At 34.9% G+C, this 16,052-nt stretch overlaps 2 protein-coding genes across 4 annotated transcripts in view; both read right to left on the bottom strand.

Moving 5' to 3' along the window:
* Window positions 1-1,076: 1,076 nt before the first annotated feature.
* Window positions 1,077-1,972, bottom strand: LOC137616287 (uncharacterized). Its single transcript, XM_068345928.1, has 2 exons — window positions 1,680-1,972; window positions 1,077-1,212 (listed from the first exon to the last, which is right to left on the bottom strand). Exons 1-2 carry the CDS (start codon window positions 1,970-1,972, stop codon window positions 1,077-1,079), a joined length of 429 nt encoding a protein of 142 aa, XP_068202029.1.
* Window positions 1,973-7,187: 5,215 nt separating this feature from the next.
* The window catches only part of LPCAT (lysophosphatidylcholine acyltransferase), a 107,299-nt gene continuing 98,434 nt past the window's right edge, over window positions 7,188-16,052 (bottom strand). For all 3 annotated transcript variants that reach the window (XM_068355014.1, XM_068355022.1, XM_068355027.1), the window contains 2 exons: window positions 12,914-13,154; window positions 7,188-12,269 (listed from right to left, as the gene is read on the bottom strand). In XM_068355014.1, coding sequence (XP_068211115.1) covers window positions 12,136-12,269; window positions 12,914-13,154 — 375 coding nt within the window. In that variant the 3' untranslated portion in view covers window positions 7,188-12,135. The remainder of the gene's footprint in view (window positions 12,270-12,913; window positions 13,155-16,052) is intronic.

Consider the following 16,052-nt stretch of genomic DNA (forward strand, 5'->3'; position numbering starts at 1 on the left):
GAATGATGTCAACTGTAAATCTTAAGTTGTTAAGGTATTCCCCATTAATATTAGTTCCTACTTTCCCGATATAAATTTATAGCAACTTCTAGGCATGCTGTGAATGATATAGGAGAGAGAGAGGGTCTGTTCAATTTATTATCAATTTTGATTTTTTCACTATCTTCATGTAGTTTTAGGATTGATGTACTTCCTGTATAGATATCTTTGTGTTCTAACATAAGATTCATTGATTCTTTGTCTTTGAAAGGCTTTCATTACTGCTAAAGTTTTGACAGAATCAAAAGCTTTCTCATAGCCTATAAAACCGATTTTGACGTAGGAAAAATCTATTTTTGGGCTCAAGCCATGTCGTTCTGATGGAAGTTCCTTTCGGCAGCTTCCTACTGTATAATATTTCTGCGAGTGATAATACAAGAGAATTACCGTCAGGTATCACAGGGTTCTAACCCACGGAATGACTATCCGAAGATATCGTGTACAGTATAATCAGGGACGTATCCGAAGATAACCATAGATATCTGCACTCCCAAGAGACTTTACCAAGTCTCATCAACTAAGGGGAAGGATAAGACACAGTGGTTTGTCACACACCGACACTGTTGATTTTTTCCATTAGCTGGTTAATTACATGGACATGGTCGGTTGTTGAATATCTGCATATAAAGCCTTCCTGATCCCTTGGTTGATTAAAGTCTAGTTGTCTTTTTATTCAGAATATGATCTCTAAATATTTTATACATTACTGAGTAAACCTATTGGTAGGTAATTTTTCAGGTCTTTCATGCCTCCGGTTCAAAGCTGTAGGTATTGAGAATTCTTGTGGACAGTGTATTAAGAGCAAGCCCTATGGGCAAACAGTGATACCAGGCCACAATAGTTAGTGAAAATGAGGGTTGATGACGTCAGAAGCGGGAAAACTAAAGGCAGGGATCTGGCAACACTGTATGATGACAGATCCCTGTCTGTGGTTTTCCCGCTTCTGACGTCATTAACCCTCATTCTTACTAACTATTGTGGTCTGGTATCACTGTTTGCCCGTCGGGCATGCTTGATCGTGTGGACAGGGCTTTAAGTTAAGCAAGTTTTACCATTATGAAATCAATTTTTAGGCCATCTTCTCCTGCAACTTTGCCTCTTTTCATGACTTTTAATGCTTCCTTTACTTTTCTTACCATTACATTTGGTACTGACTCAGGTGTTTCTTTATTTCTATTGACAAAGTTAGTATATTACTATTATATAGCATTGTATAGAAATCCTCTGCAATTTTCCTCACTCCATCTCTCTTGTTGATATTTCTATTTCCACCCTTTAAAGTAAATAGTCTTCTTTTCATTAACTTTATGCTTCTTTCTTTCTTTGGTGTTTCCTTAACTTTGGTCTGATTGTGTTTACGAATGTCTTTGCTTTTTAGTTTGTTCATTGTTTTGGGTTTTTAGTTTGTTTGTTATTTTGGATAGTTCTGCTAATTCTACTTCAACTCTGATTTCAACTTGGATTTTACCCTCAGTTCCAATCTTTACTTTATTGGATTTTTGGTGTTTTTAGATAGTCTTCCTTGATCTTGTTTAGAAACTTTTCCACATATCCCTTGTGCTGATTCCAATACAAACTTTGTTACATTACTGATCACTTCTTTCTTACTTGCTTCCATCTAATCATGTAGCTGGGATTACCTGTTTTGTATTGTATTTGCATTCATCACCCTCTTCAACAGATAGTTATTTTCCATTCTCTCTACATGGCCAAACCACTTCAACACATTCATATCCATTCTAGCTGCTAAATTATTTCTTACACCCGTTCTCACCCTCACTACTTCGTTCTTAACCTTATCTAATCGAGACACACCAGCCATACTCCTCAGACACTTTATCTCGAACACATTCAAGTTCTGTCGCTCTGTTACTTTCATTCCCCACAAATCCGATTCATACATCACAGTTGATACAATGACTTTCTCATACATAACAGTAGGTTGGCCAGGGCACCAGCTACCCGTTGAGATACTACTGCTAAAGAGTTAAGGGGTCCTTTGACTGGCCAGACAGTACTACATTGGATCCTTTTCTCTGGTTACGGTTCTTTCCCTTTGCCTACACAGACACCGAATTGTCTGGTCTATTCTTTATAGATTCTCCTCTGTCCTCATACACCTGACAACACTGAGATTACTAAACAATTCTTCACCCAAGGGGTTAACTACTACACTGTAATTGTTCAGTAGCTACTTTCCTCTTGGTAAGGGTAGAAGAGACTCTTTAGCAATGGTAAGTAGCTCTTCTACGAGAAGGTCACTCCAAAATCAAACCCCTGTTCTATAGTCTTGGGTAGTGCCATAGCCTCTGTACCATGGTCTTCCACTGTCTTGGGTTAGAGTTCTCTTGCTTGAGGGTACACTCGGGCACACTATTCTCTCTAATTTCTCTTCCTCTTTTTTGTTTTTATAGTTTATGTAGGAAATATTTATTTTAATGTTGTCTCTGTTATTAAAATATTCTATTTTTCCTTGTTTCCTTTCCTCACCGAGCTCTATTTTCCCTGTTGGAGTCCTTGGGCTTGTAGCATCCTTTGGGTTGTAGCTTAGCATTTAATAATAATAATAATAATAATAATAATAATAATAATAATAATAACTGTCTTTACATAATGGCAATTGGAAGGAAAACCCAGCAGTTGGAATTACGAAGTGAAAGTTAGACGAGGTTTGACATCAAGGAGTGGAAACCGAGGTAAAGTAGAACGACAAAAAGGTGTAGTTAGGGGTTAAAGAAACTTCATAAAACTAAGTAATATATGCAGTGAACCGTAAAAAGTGCAATGATTGCGCTACTCCCTGTGAGGAAAATAACTTTAAAGGATTTTATACTTTTTTTAGTCACTGACAAACATACATCTATGGTGAAATTCTTAATAATAATGACCACCAAATCAGGCAAAAAAAACCAAATGACGCATCGTTCAACAAAGAGATGTAACAATTTTCATCAAGAATCGTCATCATCATCATCTCCTCCTACGCCTATTGACCCAAAGGGCCTCGGTTAGATTTCGCCAATCATCTTTATCTTGAGCTTTTGATTCAATACTTTTCCATTCATCATCTACTTCGTGCCTCATAGTCCTTAGCCTTGTAGGCCAGGGGCTTCCAACTCTTCTAGTCCCTTTGTCAAGCAACCAGGTGGGAAATCCTACACTGGTTGAGAATTAGAATAACAAGTACAAATTGCAGTATGGATAATTTTTCTTATGTTATTTGATATGCGTTTTCCATAATGATTAGGCATCTATATATAGCTCTTTGTAAATTAGTATGAATCAATGTAAACATTTTACTGTCCTTCATTATTCAATGAGAAGCATGAGACTATTAGCTCTCTCAAGAGACAAATGCAGTATTTATTATCATTTAAGAAAAAGTCACTGTAACTATATAGTCTTCTAATACTTATTTCTTGATTCTTTTATTGAACTTCGCAATTACAAGATTACAGTACAGCGAAGGGGGATAGCAGTTCAAGCGTTTTAAGATTTAATGATTTGGGTAGAGAAGATTTAAAAGTTTATCTACAGATTTTAAATCCTCATCGTGAGTCAAGTCTGAGCGTCTTAAATATCTATTCTGGCCTTGATTCGTATTTCATTATCTTTCATAGATAAAAATTGTTTTATGCATGTTACATAAATTTTTCCATAATTCCAACCATCCTTTACATTCATACCTTCCCGAACAATTCCATCATGTTCGTAATACAAGGTATGCAGCCAATTCTAATAGCCAGGTCTTCTCCATCATGAGGCTCAATATTGCACAGTATTCTAGAAGTTTTACTCAAGCTATAACAAAGTTGTGGAATGACCTTCCTAATCGGGTAGTTGAATCGGCAGAACTTCAAAAGTTCAAACTTGCAGCAAATGTCTTTATGTTGAATAGGCTGACAGAAGTCTTTTTATTGTTTATATATGAAATATTTGTTTTGATGTTACTGTTTTTACAATATTTTTATTTAAATTGTTCATTATTTCTCATATCATTTATTTATTTCCTTATTTCCTTTCCTCACTAGGCTCTTTTTCCTTATTGGAGCCCTTGGGCTTATAGCATCTTGCTTTTCCCCCTAGGGTTGTAGCTTAGCTAGTACTTTAATAGTAATAATTATAATGATAATATGGTATCATTAATGTTGAACTACAAGTAGGTCAAGCAATAAGGAGATTCGGTGAATAAAGGCAAAATCCTAATCATGGCTGGAATACCCGGTACTCGCAGTGCGCTGGCAAGACAGTTCCTGTAAAGCCCTGGTCACACTATCGTGCATGCTGGATAGGCAAACAGTGATACCAGACCACAATAGGTAGTGAGAATGAGAGTTGATGACATCAAAAGCGGGAAAACCACAGGCAGGAATCTGGCAACACTTTGTCATCATCAACCCTCGATCTCACTACCTATTTAGGTCTGGTATCATTGATTTCCCATCCAGCATGCACGACAGTGTGGACAGGGCTTTAGTATCACTTAATAATCCTTCGCTGTTAATGAAAAACGTTATAAGGATCTTCCTTATCACACCTGAAATACACTGTGCTCGCATGAAGTTGGCAAATCAATTCCTGTATCTCTTAATAATCATTCACTGTTCATGAAAAGAAAAGTATAACTTAAAAAATAATTAGAATCTAACCTGACAAAGCAAGGCTGCAGATGTTCTCACACCGATGATTGTATTAGGCACGCACAATATTTAGAAGGACAGTTAATACTGTATCTGCTAATGACTCTTTGATGTTCATGCACAAACAATCTAACTCGGCTATTATACTGTACCATCATCCTCCTCCTCAAACTTCAGAGCATATATTTCTGGGGACATTCAGATAATGAGTTAAAGGCTTTATATGATGAGATAGGTATGGTATGAACAAGAGAGTTTTTACTTTTAATTAAAGTGACAAATACATATCGTCACCCTCATAAACTAACTGCCTAAGTCATTTTCTCCACTTGTTGGGAAATGAAATAAACCTTCTCATTTCCTAATTCTTTATATCATTGTGTTGAGCTTCAATTAACAAATTCTAATTCACAAATTCTTCCGTTAAGAATTTGTGAATTGAAACTCAAGACAATGATATAAATAATTAGGAAATGAGAAGGTATTTTCTTGATTTTCCAACAAGTGGAGAAAATTACTTAGGCAGTTAGTTTATGAGGGTGACGATATTAGAAATAATAATAATAATAATAATAATAATAATAATAATAATAATAATAATAATAATAATAAAGCCCTCTGAAAAATATTGGGAGGTAAATAGCAGGACAGTATTAGAATTGAAACTATAAGAGATTACTTGAGTGCCATATGTGGATGAGATGATGGTGAGGGGTAGAGGGAGATGGTTTGGGCATGATCTTCACTCTCCCCAAGAGAGATTAGTTCACCAAACATTTAACTGGGCTAGAAGAGTTGGAAGACCCAGGCCTACATGGCTGAGAACTATGAAACGTGAAGTAGGAGATGATTAGTGGAGAAGCATTGATTTAAAAGTTCAAGATAGAGAAGACTGGCGAAATCTAACCGAGGCCCTTCGCGTTGATAAGCATAGGAGGAGATGATGATGATGATGATAATGTACAGCTGTTGAAAACCAAACTAAAGGATCATTAAGATTTATATCAATTTTCAAATTCTGGCAGCTAGCAATATCTCAGATTCCTGTATTTCTCCATTAGAATTTCTGAACTAAAATAAAATAAAATAAAAATTTATGAATTTAAAATAAAATAAAATAAAAATTTATGAATTTACTAAAACCTTCAACTTGGATAAAACTACAACAATAATCAACATCTGTTCAATAGTTGCTAAAAGAAGAATGTATTGTGAGAGATGTGGAAGATTGAAATCATACCCCCCCCCTCTCTCTCTCTCTCTAAGAAGAATGTATTTTAAGAGATGTGGAAGATTGAAATCATACCCCCCTCTCTCTCTCTCTCTCTCTCTCTCTCTCTCTCTAAGAAGAATGTATTTTAAGAGATGTGGAAGATTGAAATCATACCCCCCTCTCTCTCTCTCTCTCTCTCTCTCTCTCTCTCTCTCTAAGAAGAATGTATTTTAAGAGATGTGGAAGATTTAAAATCATACCCCCCCTCTTTCTCTCTCTCTCTAAGAAGAATGTATTTTAAAAGATGTGGAAGATTGAAATCATACCCCCCCCCCTCTCTCTCTCTCTCTCTAAGAAGAATGTATTTTAAGAGATGTGGAAGATTGGAAATCATACCCCCCCTCTCTCCTCTCTCTCTAAGAAGAATGTATTTTAAGAGATGTGGAAGATTGAAATCATACCCCCCCCCCCCCTCTCTCTCTCTCTCTCTCTCTAAGAAGAATGTATTTTAAGAGATGTGGAAGATTGAAATCATACCCCTCTCTCTCTCTCTCTCTCTCTCTCTCTCTCTCTCTCTCTCTCAAATGTTAAGAAATTGGTTCCATGCTACACACTAAAGAGTATTTGGTCACTTTAATCTGAAAAGACTAAGATTTAGCATAAAACTAACCCAAAAAATCCCAGACCTATTTATACACATTTCAAGGGCTAGAGAATAATCTACCCTTTCAAAATTTACAATTTTCAACTCCCGAAAAATGTATATAAAAGCTATAAATTATCTAATTACATAAAAAATTACATAAAAAATTACATAGATTACATAAAAAATCCAAATACCTATTTAAACACATTTCAAGGACTAAATATTCTATCGTTTAAAAAACTTACAATTTTCACTTCAGAAAAGTGTATATAAAGTTATAAATTATCTACTTCAATTACATAAAAAAAATTACATAATAAATAAAAATTATTTGCTAATGAGGAGTTAATTACTATAAAATATTTTTTTTAAAACTAACTACTATAAAAAAAAAAAGAGGGCAATGAATACATAAAATTAAATCATTGAAAATTTACTTAAAATGTCAAAAATACAGTACAGTAGCAAGAATTACACTCAAAATGATAAAATTAGCCGCTGAGTTCACCCTATCAACCATTCATATCAATGATAACATAAGCAAACAAGAAAAAGGGGAAAAAGGTTTACCTCGGATTTATCAGGGAAGTCATTACCTTTTCTTGTCGAGAGAAAATAAAAAGCAAAAGCGTAAAAATAACGACAAAAATCTATCAACATTAGTTTTATTCACAACAAAACACAAGTCACACGAGATGTACAGAAATAACAATGTCAGTTAAAAGTTGGATAGATTGACCGAATCAAATAGATTTACTTCTGCAGAATTGTAGAGAGAGCATAATGTGAATCCACTTCATGTAGGGTGTGGTCGGCGTCAATGACCTCCGATGTCGGGATGCCAGAGAATTCTAAATCAATCAATCAATCAATCATGTAGGGTGTAAGAGATGCAAGATGCTTTTCAATACAGTATCAATACCTTTAATACCTAAATAAAACTTTTAGGAACATGAGTGCGGTGAACAGAATGATTCCACACTAAAATCACATCATATTCCATAAATTATTCTCGAATATGAAAATAAAAATTCTCAACTATAAAACCTTTCAGTAAAATAACAATCAATTATGTTTAAAATGAGAATGTCGCAATAAAATAAAAAAATCACGAACTTATCGTTTTTTTTTTTTTCAAATCATTCTGTCTAACAGATTCTAAAAAACACAAAATTGGTAAACCATTTCATACATTGTATTAGACCTCAAAAGTAGTCACTAGAATATGACACACGGTGATAAGTAAATACTTATCTAGCATACCCAGAGGTATATAATACATCTTACAAAAAACACTTTTCAAATAATTAAAGTCTATCCTATTGGGTGAAAATATCAAGTAAACTGATATGGTCATCTTCTTTAAAATCAATGTTTCCTAATTAAAGAAAAAAATGTTTCACATTTATTCTCCTATTGACTTCATTCTAGAAAATTAAGAAAAAAATAAATATACATGTCCACTTCAATGATAGACATCATCATAGAACAATAATTTTTACCAATACTGTATCTCATTTAGATGAAAAATAAGTTAAAAATATAAAAATAACAGTAATAGTCTTTAGTAACATTGCATTAAACCCAAAATTCAGTGAGAGCACTAGCATATGTCAAAGTGTCTATTAAGAAATAAGAAATTGAAAATGGAAGTTGTTGATATCAGATGAGAAGGATAATGATGTTGACGGCGATTATTATGCATAAGAAAATACTGCAGTTCAAAGACATGACTCCTAATTAAAAAACAACTACTGATTTGTAAAACCAATCAACAGATCAAACCCACTTCAATGACGCATTAATTCTGGGATACGCTCAATACCATACCACTGGCAAGACAATATAAAATCTATATTCAGTAGAATTCACAATAAGTAAACGAACTTTACATAACATTTTAGAGAAAATTTAAGATCTTAAACAAGGGAAAACCACATGTCTGAAAGCTTTTCAAAGTGCTGGCAAGTAGTAATATGATAAATACTTTTGATTCCACGGGGACATAAAAAGCCAATATAACTTGGTTTCCTTTTTTTTTACATTTTCCAAAGTCAGAAACACCATTTAAGCCTAATTAATTTATTAGTCAGTGTGTTGCCAGCAATCTTTAAATTATCACTACTCGTGTTTTTTTCTTTTTTTGACAAATTACTATTTTAGTTGGCTATTTTAGAGGCTGAAAGGTAAAGTACAACAGGACCGTTGTGAGACCAGCAATGATGTATGGAGCGGAGATGTGGGTAAAAAAGAAGACAGAAGAGAAGAAACTGGATGTGGCAGAGATGAGAATGTTGAGATGGATGTGTGGAGTGACAAGAAGAGATAAGATACGGAATGAAGTAATTAGGGGTACCACAGGAGTTAGAAAACTATCAGATAAGATCCAAGAAAGTAGACAGAGGTGGTATGGTCATATCATGGGAAGAGATGAACAGTATATTGGGAGGAGGGTGATGGAAATGGAGATACAGGGAACAAGAAGGAGAGGGAGACCAAAGCGAAGGTGGATGGACTGTATCAAGGATGACCTTTGATCAAAGGGATTAACTGGTGATGAAGTGTGGGACAGAGGTAGATGGAGAAAGCTGGTCAGAAACATCAACCCCACATAAAAGTGAGAAAAGATGCAGAGAAAGAGGAAGAAGACTATTATAGTTGGGTGGCAATTATTTTTATAACAGAGGAAACTATGTAGGTTTTATATGCCTAAGATAGTCTTCATGGGGGTTTTTATGTTCTTTTCATATCACAGCTATCTATCTAAAAAAACCGCAACAATAGATCATCTTCTATGATTGGTATATTAAAAAGCAGAAGAACTCTTTTAAAATAGTTCAAGTGAGCATAAGAATGGCCTTTCTATATCGTACCATTAATGGGGAAAGTACCTTCTAATGATATACAGTAGTGTATGACTCTATTAATTCCTACACTATCTATTGTAAGACTTACCATAATCCATGTGTGTTTTATCAACACTTGAAATCTAGTTGCCCCCCTGCCTAATACTTTTACCACTATAAGGATGATTATGAAGAAATAAATGATAGATTACTGTGTCTTTACAGTATAAAGCATTAAATCACAGCAATCTGTTATAATTTGGCACCTGAACTGGACTAAAACACTCGTGTCTAAAAACGGAAAATTTGCTGCATTTTTCTAGATTTAAAGAACGTTGAATCCTTTCTTGCAATGGAGTACTAAAGTAATGTAAATTCATTTTCTAACCTAGAATGGTTTCCTGAGCTACAATAGTACAGCATAGTGAAGAGAGCTTGTAAGAATATTTGATTCACTGCCTAAAGCAATTCTGTATACTTTTAAAGTATGCTAATATATATATATATAGAAGGAAATCATTCTAAAGGCATCATTATGCATTAACAATTGGCCCTCTGGCTGACCTGTAAACTTTTAGCTTATTTCTAAAACTAACTAATTACAGGTTACATCGGCAAAATACTTTCAGCAATAACAAGTATTATTTAGCTATGTTGGCTTACAGCTAGTCTGAACCCCTAAGACACTACATTCAAATTTGAATGGTATTTGACAATAAACACAAAATGCCTTATAAAGGCTATAACCACATGACATTGAATGTGGAATTTTTTTTCAAAAATGACAAAATAAATATGCTTACAATAATCAATAAGAATATTGCATTTTAGTAGGACTGTAAACTGAAAAAAAATTTTCATTACAGTATACTCTATCAAGCTGTATAAAGAAGTTTAAAGTAAGAAAAACTTAGCATAAGGTTTTTTCCAGGGAATATTGTCTATAGAAAATTGAAATGAATCTTAGGTTAGATATCTAGCTGATGAGAAAGTGAGGTTTGATATTTAATGTCAGGAGCATTAAGTTTCCTACAAAAAGATCTTTTACTTTCAATAACCACAACAGTCCTCAAATGTAATATCAAGAATCCAACACACGTAGATCTCATTCTTACTCTAACTGCATCCTGTTCATTACCAGCGTAGCTCTGATGCCCTATTAATAAGCTAATTAATCATACAGTAGTCAGTCATTACATTATGCAAGCTTCATGTTATATCTGGTAAAATCCATGGATAAAAATCTTTATGCAATAAGGGCTTTCATGCTGCTATAGCAAACAATAAGTGGAATTCCAAAATGTCAATCAAAGAACTTTATTTGCCGAAATGTATTACAGTATGGTTAATTTACATGCTGTAAACTTGTCACTATCACATTTCACGAAAAACCATAAAAATGGTCCATTAGCCCAACATTTTTATCCATGGAACTACCCCTAGATCTGTTTAATTGCCTCTGTATTATCGTACTGTAATTATGATCTGTCAAAAATAGCAACGTTTTCCTTCATCTAATGTAGTCATCAATAAAGAAAAGTTTATGTTTAACAGTTACTTTCACTATAGCTGATATTACCTCAATCTAGTTAACATCAATAACACCTTTACTGGCTCTAGACAAATTATGCTTTACGTCATCTCTCTTTTATAGATTGAAAAAACTTATATCCTACCAAGTGAAAAAAGTCAGAAGGCAAAAGTGCTCACCTGAATTTGTTGAAGTGAAATTAAAACTCGACTTTAGTAAAAATAAAAACGTAAAACGTCATCATAAGGAATAAGTTTTGAAGATGAATTCGCCAAGTTTTTAAAAATAAAAAGGAATAAAAAGCACACACAACCTTCCTCATTGTGCAGTGTCTTACATAATGTTGTCAACAGCTAATTTGGGGATTACTCTAACAGAAATCATAAAGCTAACATTCTATTTCATCTCTGTAAAATTTCCACTCCTGACTTCTGTATTATATTTCCTTAGATTGTTCATCTTTTAATCCTTCCTGAAATTTAAACAAGCATATATCTATAAGATAAAAATATACTGTTAAATCCAAGTACAGTATCGATACCGAAGAGGACATTACATTCTTTGAACACAAATAAACCAAAAGAATAAACCTGGTTGATTGTAGTTCCTAGCATAAAAAATCTCGACTCTCCAAATGGCCAAATCATTTGGCCTTATGAGCTCGTGTCTACATGATATGGGATTCAACGTTTAAAAAGAGAAAGTTACCCAGAGGGTTTTGATAGAACTTAGCCCCTTATTAAAACAAACTATTATTGTCGCAGGTGGTCCTTCCACATCAATCGCTAAAATTTTACTTGAAGAACAATAACAACAAAGTAGTTATCTTTGATATATATGGCGGCATCCAGTATCTGGAGAAAAAAAGCATCCTTAATCAAGGCTGTGTCAATCTTAAAACAACTGAGGTAAAATCACTACCTACAAAAAGGAGACTTCCACGGTGAAAAATATCTACAAATTTACAATTTGGAAAGATATTCATATGTACCTCTCCAGAAGCAGATACAAAAAATAAAAGAGTTCATGGATTTCCCTTTCAATTTTCTACATTCAAGCTTATATTGATAACAAAATCATCCAATAACAATGAAGATTAACTACTGCCTTTATCACTGCTTTGCATATTTCCTGGGTAACACTACACCTCATTATGCCTTTTAACTTCTCTCGATAATGAGCATAGCACGTGCACCACTGCAGTAATGACGGCAGCACCTCTACTCCGCTTTCTCCTTGCCTACGGGCGCTTGGTGAGCTAAACGAGATCTGGTGCCGTTCTTGATGCTTTCTTGGTATGTCAAGAAAATCTTGGCATACTCTGGCTTCCTCTTTGCGTGAGCTTCAAAATCCTCTGTAAGGATACTTTTATTAGTGGTACTTGAATAAATCAAGAAATGTATCAAAAACAGGAGAGAGAGAGAGAGAGAGAGAGAGAGAGAGAGAGAGAGAGAGAGAGAGAGAGAGAGAGAGAGAGAGAGAGAGAGAGAGAAAGAGAATAGTTTTTGGTTAAAAGGAATAATTTAAGAAATCAATTAGGGGAGAGAGAGAGAGAGAGAGAGAGAGAGAGAGAGAGAGAGAGAGAGAGAGAGAGAGAGAGAGAGAGAGAGAGAGAGAGAGAGAGAAAGAGAGAGAGAGAGAGAAAGAGAGAGAGAGAGAGAGAGAGAGAGAGAGAGAGAGAGAGAGAGAGAGAGAGAGAGAGAGAGAGAAAGAGAGAGGAGAGAGAGAGAGAGAAAGAGAGAGAGAGAGAGAGAGAGAGAGAGAGAGAGAGAGAGAGAAAAAAAAAATCAAGGTAATCTATGCGATATCTGTAAAAGATTCCCGTAAATTATTCTGAAGACACTGCAAGATCTCAAAGCACACAAACACACACAACCAGAGAGAGAGAGAGAGAGAGAGAGAGAGAGAGAGAGAGAGAGAGAGAGAGAGAGAGAGGGAGAGAGATACAGTATTTGAGTTTATCATTGTAAGGGAAATCAAACCGCATATTGTACCTACCAAATGTGATATATCCTTTGTTGTCCTGATCTGCTTGCTTGAATATTCTCGTCGTTTCTTCAGATGTCATATCTAGCGAGGCTTTTAACGCCTTGATGAGGTCATCGAGGAGAATGCGGCCCTTTCCGCCTCTATCGAACAGCTTGAAGGCCAGTTTCAGCGTGTCTTCGGTATTAGCTGGCTGGGAGTACTGGCAATAGCCCATCAAGTACTCTCGAAAATCTATGGTTCCTGAGTTGTCCTGAAAAAAATATTCTGATGCTAGGTATGGATCACAAAAACACATTCACAGAAGATTATGATTTCTTCTGAGTGCGCCAAAATATTTTATCTACAAGTCCTATAGATTTTCTATTTAACTGAATGGTAAACAACAAAACTACGATAATGTATATTTCAAACATTAAATTGCCATCCAAAGATGACATACATATCCATTAGTTTCTAGGAAAATTCATACTTCACGTTATACAGTACAGTAATTACTGGTAGAGATGTTTTTTGGCTAAAGGTGCATACTCATCAAATCTCCTTTATCCAGTTGCACGAGTTATGTAATTGTGTGTGTACAGTACTAAGCTTGACTGCATATAAATACAATATCTGATCTCTTCTTTTGATCATACGGGTGAGGGACGCAGAAGCATGAAAAGCAATGGTTTCCATGACTATCAAATGGAAGTGCAAAATTGAACACCTTTAAGTAAAACAAAGAAAATTTTCCAATTCCCATGTCGTTGCATCCTCCCTCCTTTAAATCAGGTGGCTAAATCGGCCAGCAAAATATCCCAAGCTGCTGAGAAAAGTGTGACTCCCTGAGAAAAGAGTGACTGGCTGGATAGGCTTCCCCAAAAGAAAGAAAGTAAAGAATACTACAGATTCAAGTTCTTGTTGCCATTATATTTATTACCCGTTGATTATTTCAGCCTCTGTTTTTAGAGATTTTTTTTATGTTTTTTCAAACATCTGTGAATAACATTTCTATGGTTTAGAAATTCTACACTATACAGGTATGAATATAGCTAATTATTGGAGATTGCTTTAAATATTAAGTATACTTGTTTCACTTGGGTTTGGTTGTTCCTTCCTCTCTTCGTTTGGCCAAGGCTCTGAATGTCCTCTATCCCTTTGTTACCTTCGTGTATTTTGTAATGACAAAAGACTTTGGAAGCATAAAGATCTCTGCAAATCTTAAATTCACGTAATAGGAGTGTAAGTTGAGGCGCTTAATAAAATGGAAGGGTTTAAGTCATCCAAACCAATCCAAACAGTTGTTCAGATATCGTATGTTTATTTAATTCAGATTAATAAAGTCTTATATGCGTGGCAGTTATTACAATTTCCCTGATTCCCCACCTTATACTGGAGAAGTTCTATCCAACCTTCATCTTTGTCTCTTGGCTCATGTGAGTGCATAATTGTCTTATAGCACTATATAATAAGCTTCCACAAAACATTCAAATGATTGAAGACATTAAGGCTTTCAAGAGGAAACTGAAGACTTTCTTATTTCATGAGTCTTTTGACAGTGACGATTTAACAGTAAATGAACAATACGTGATATGAAACGTTAAATACACTGAACGAACAAAGTAAAACAACAGTGGAGGTCCTGTAGAGAGTGGGGTTTCCCTGCTGTATGGGACTGGAAAAGCAGCCATCAAAGTAAAGTAAGTATGTTAGAAGGTTGAGCTAACCCAGTAAGGACTATCTCTGTGTTGATAACATCACCTTATGACAACAGAAGTCTTTGGTATTGTTTGCTTCATGATGTAATAGATATACCTGAATAGCATAGAATGGACAAACCATGAAAATATTACTCGGATGTCTAAAAAGAAATTTTTTAAATACACTACAAGAAGCAAGATCAAAAACTACACAAAGAGTGTTGTGATGGCATGAATCATTTGCCGTTAAATATGCAACGTTCTTTACATGCTTATTCGGAGTGGCCTATCAGGACCTGCCCTGGTTGTTGCTCTTTTCTCAACAACTGCGAGCGCTTTTACGGTAGTTTTAAAGGAGGGTACTGTACACTGGCGGGGTGTTGAAAAATTTTTTTGTTTTATTTTGAAATCAACTTGACACTTCCACTTAATAATGTGTTCTAATCAGAGGTAAGATTCACGTACATAATCATTGTTATTATCATTATCATAATATTACTATTATCATCATAACAACCCATGGATTTCAGAAATAATACTCATGAGATTTTCATCAGCCTTTCTCTAAAAGAACAATAACCTTCGTCATAAGGTACCTTAAAAACATTGACACACTGTGAAGCATCAGTAGAGATAATTTTGCAAACCTAAAGAGAACTTTCAGTACATACTGTATTCATAGAGAAAATAGCCATCAATATATGAATATAGTAACTATATATTTTTATTGAACGCTACAATAGAATGACTATCCACGGAACAAACTTAAAACATTAAGGGGTGCGACTCAGCACCATTTAAAGGCCACTCATGAATGGCAGGGCAAGGGACAGTAACATTGCCCTATCAAGAACGACAATGCCCTAGAGACTGACCATATATACATATAATCAGCACCCAAGCTCCCTCTCCACTCAAGCTGGGATCAAGGAGGGCCAGGCAATGGCTGCTGATGACACTGCAAATAAACCTATAGGCTCCCCCAAAACCCCCTATCCTTAACTCACAAAGATGGCGAGGTTGCAGCAACCACAGAAACTAACGAGTTTGAGCAGGACTCTAACCCCAGTCTGGCATTCACCAGTCAGACGTTACCACATCGGCCACCACAACAATGTTACTTTCTTGTTGCTTCAAACTCCCACTACTTTTATGTTTCTCCATTTTCTTTTACATTTAAAAACCATTCAAGAAATTTCTATGCTCTAAATATAAACTAGCAGACAATGAAATACGATGAACATAATTTAGAGAAACGTGCAACAAACGTTTATTTACGATACCCTTAAGAAAAGATGAGAACTGATATTCTACTAAAGAATTTGTAAAAATTATAGTGATAGAGAATACGAGATACTAACAAATATGTTTTCATCGAATTCTTGAAGAAAAAGTAAATGAATAGGTACCCTGGTCAGAAAAGTAAAGGTCCGGACGAGCTTGCATGAATATAAAAAAAGGCCGTTTTA

Source organism: Palaemon carinicauda, chromosome 2 (assembly GCF_036898095.1).
Source record: "Palaemon carinicauda isolate YSFRI2023 chromosome 2, ASM3689809v2, whole genome shotgun sequence".
NCBI classification, from domain to species: domain Eukaryota; kingdom Metazoa; phylum Arthropoda; class Malacostraca; order Decapoda; family Palaemonidae; genus Palaemon; species Palaemon carinicauda.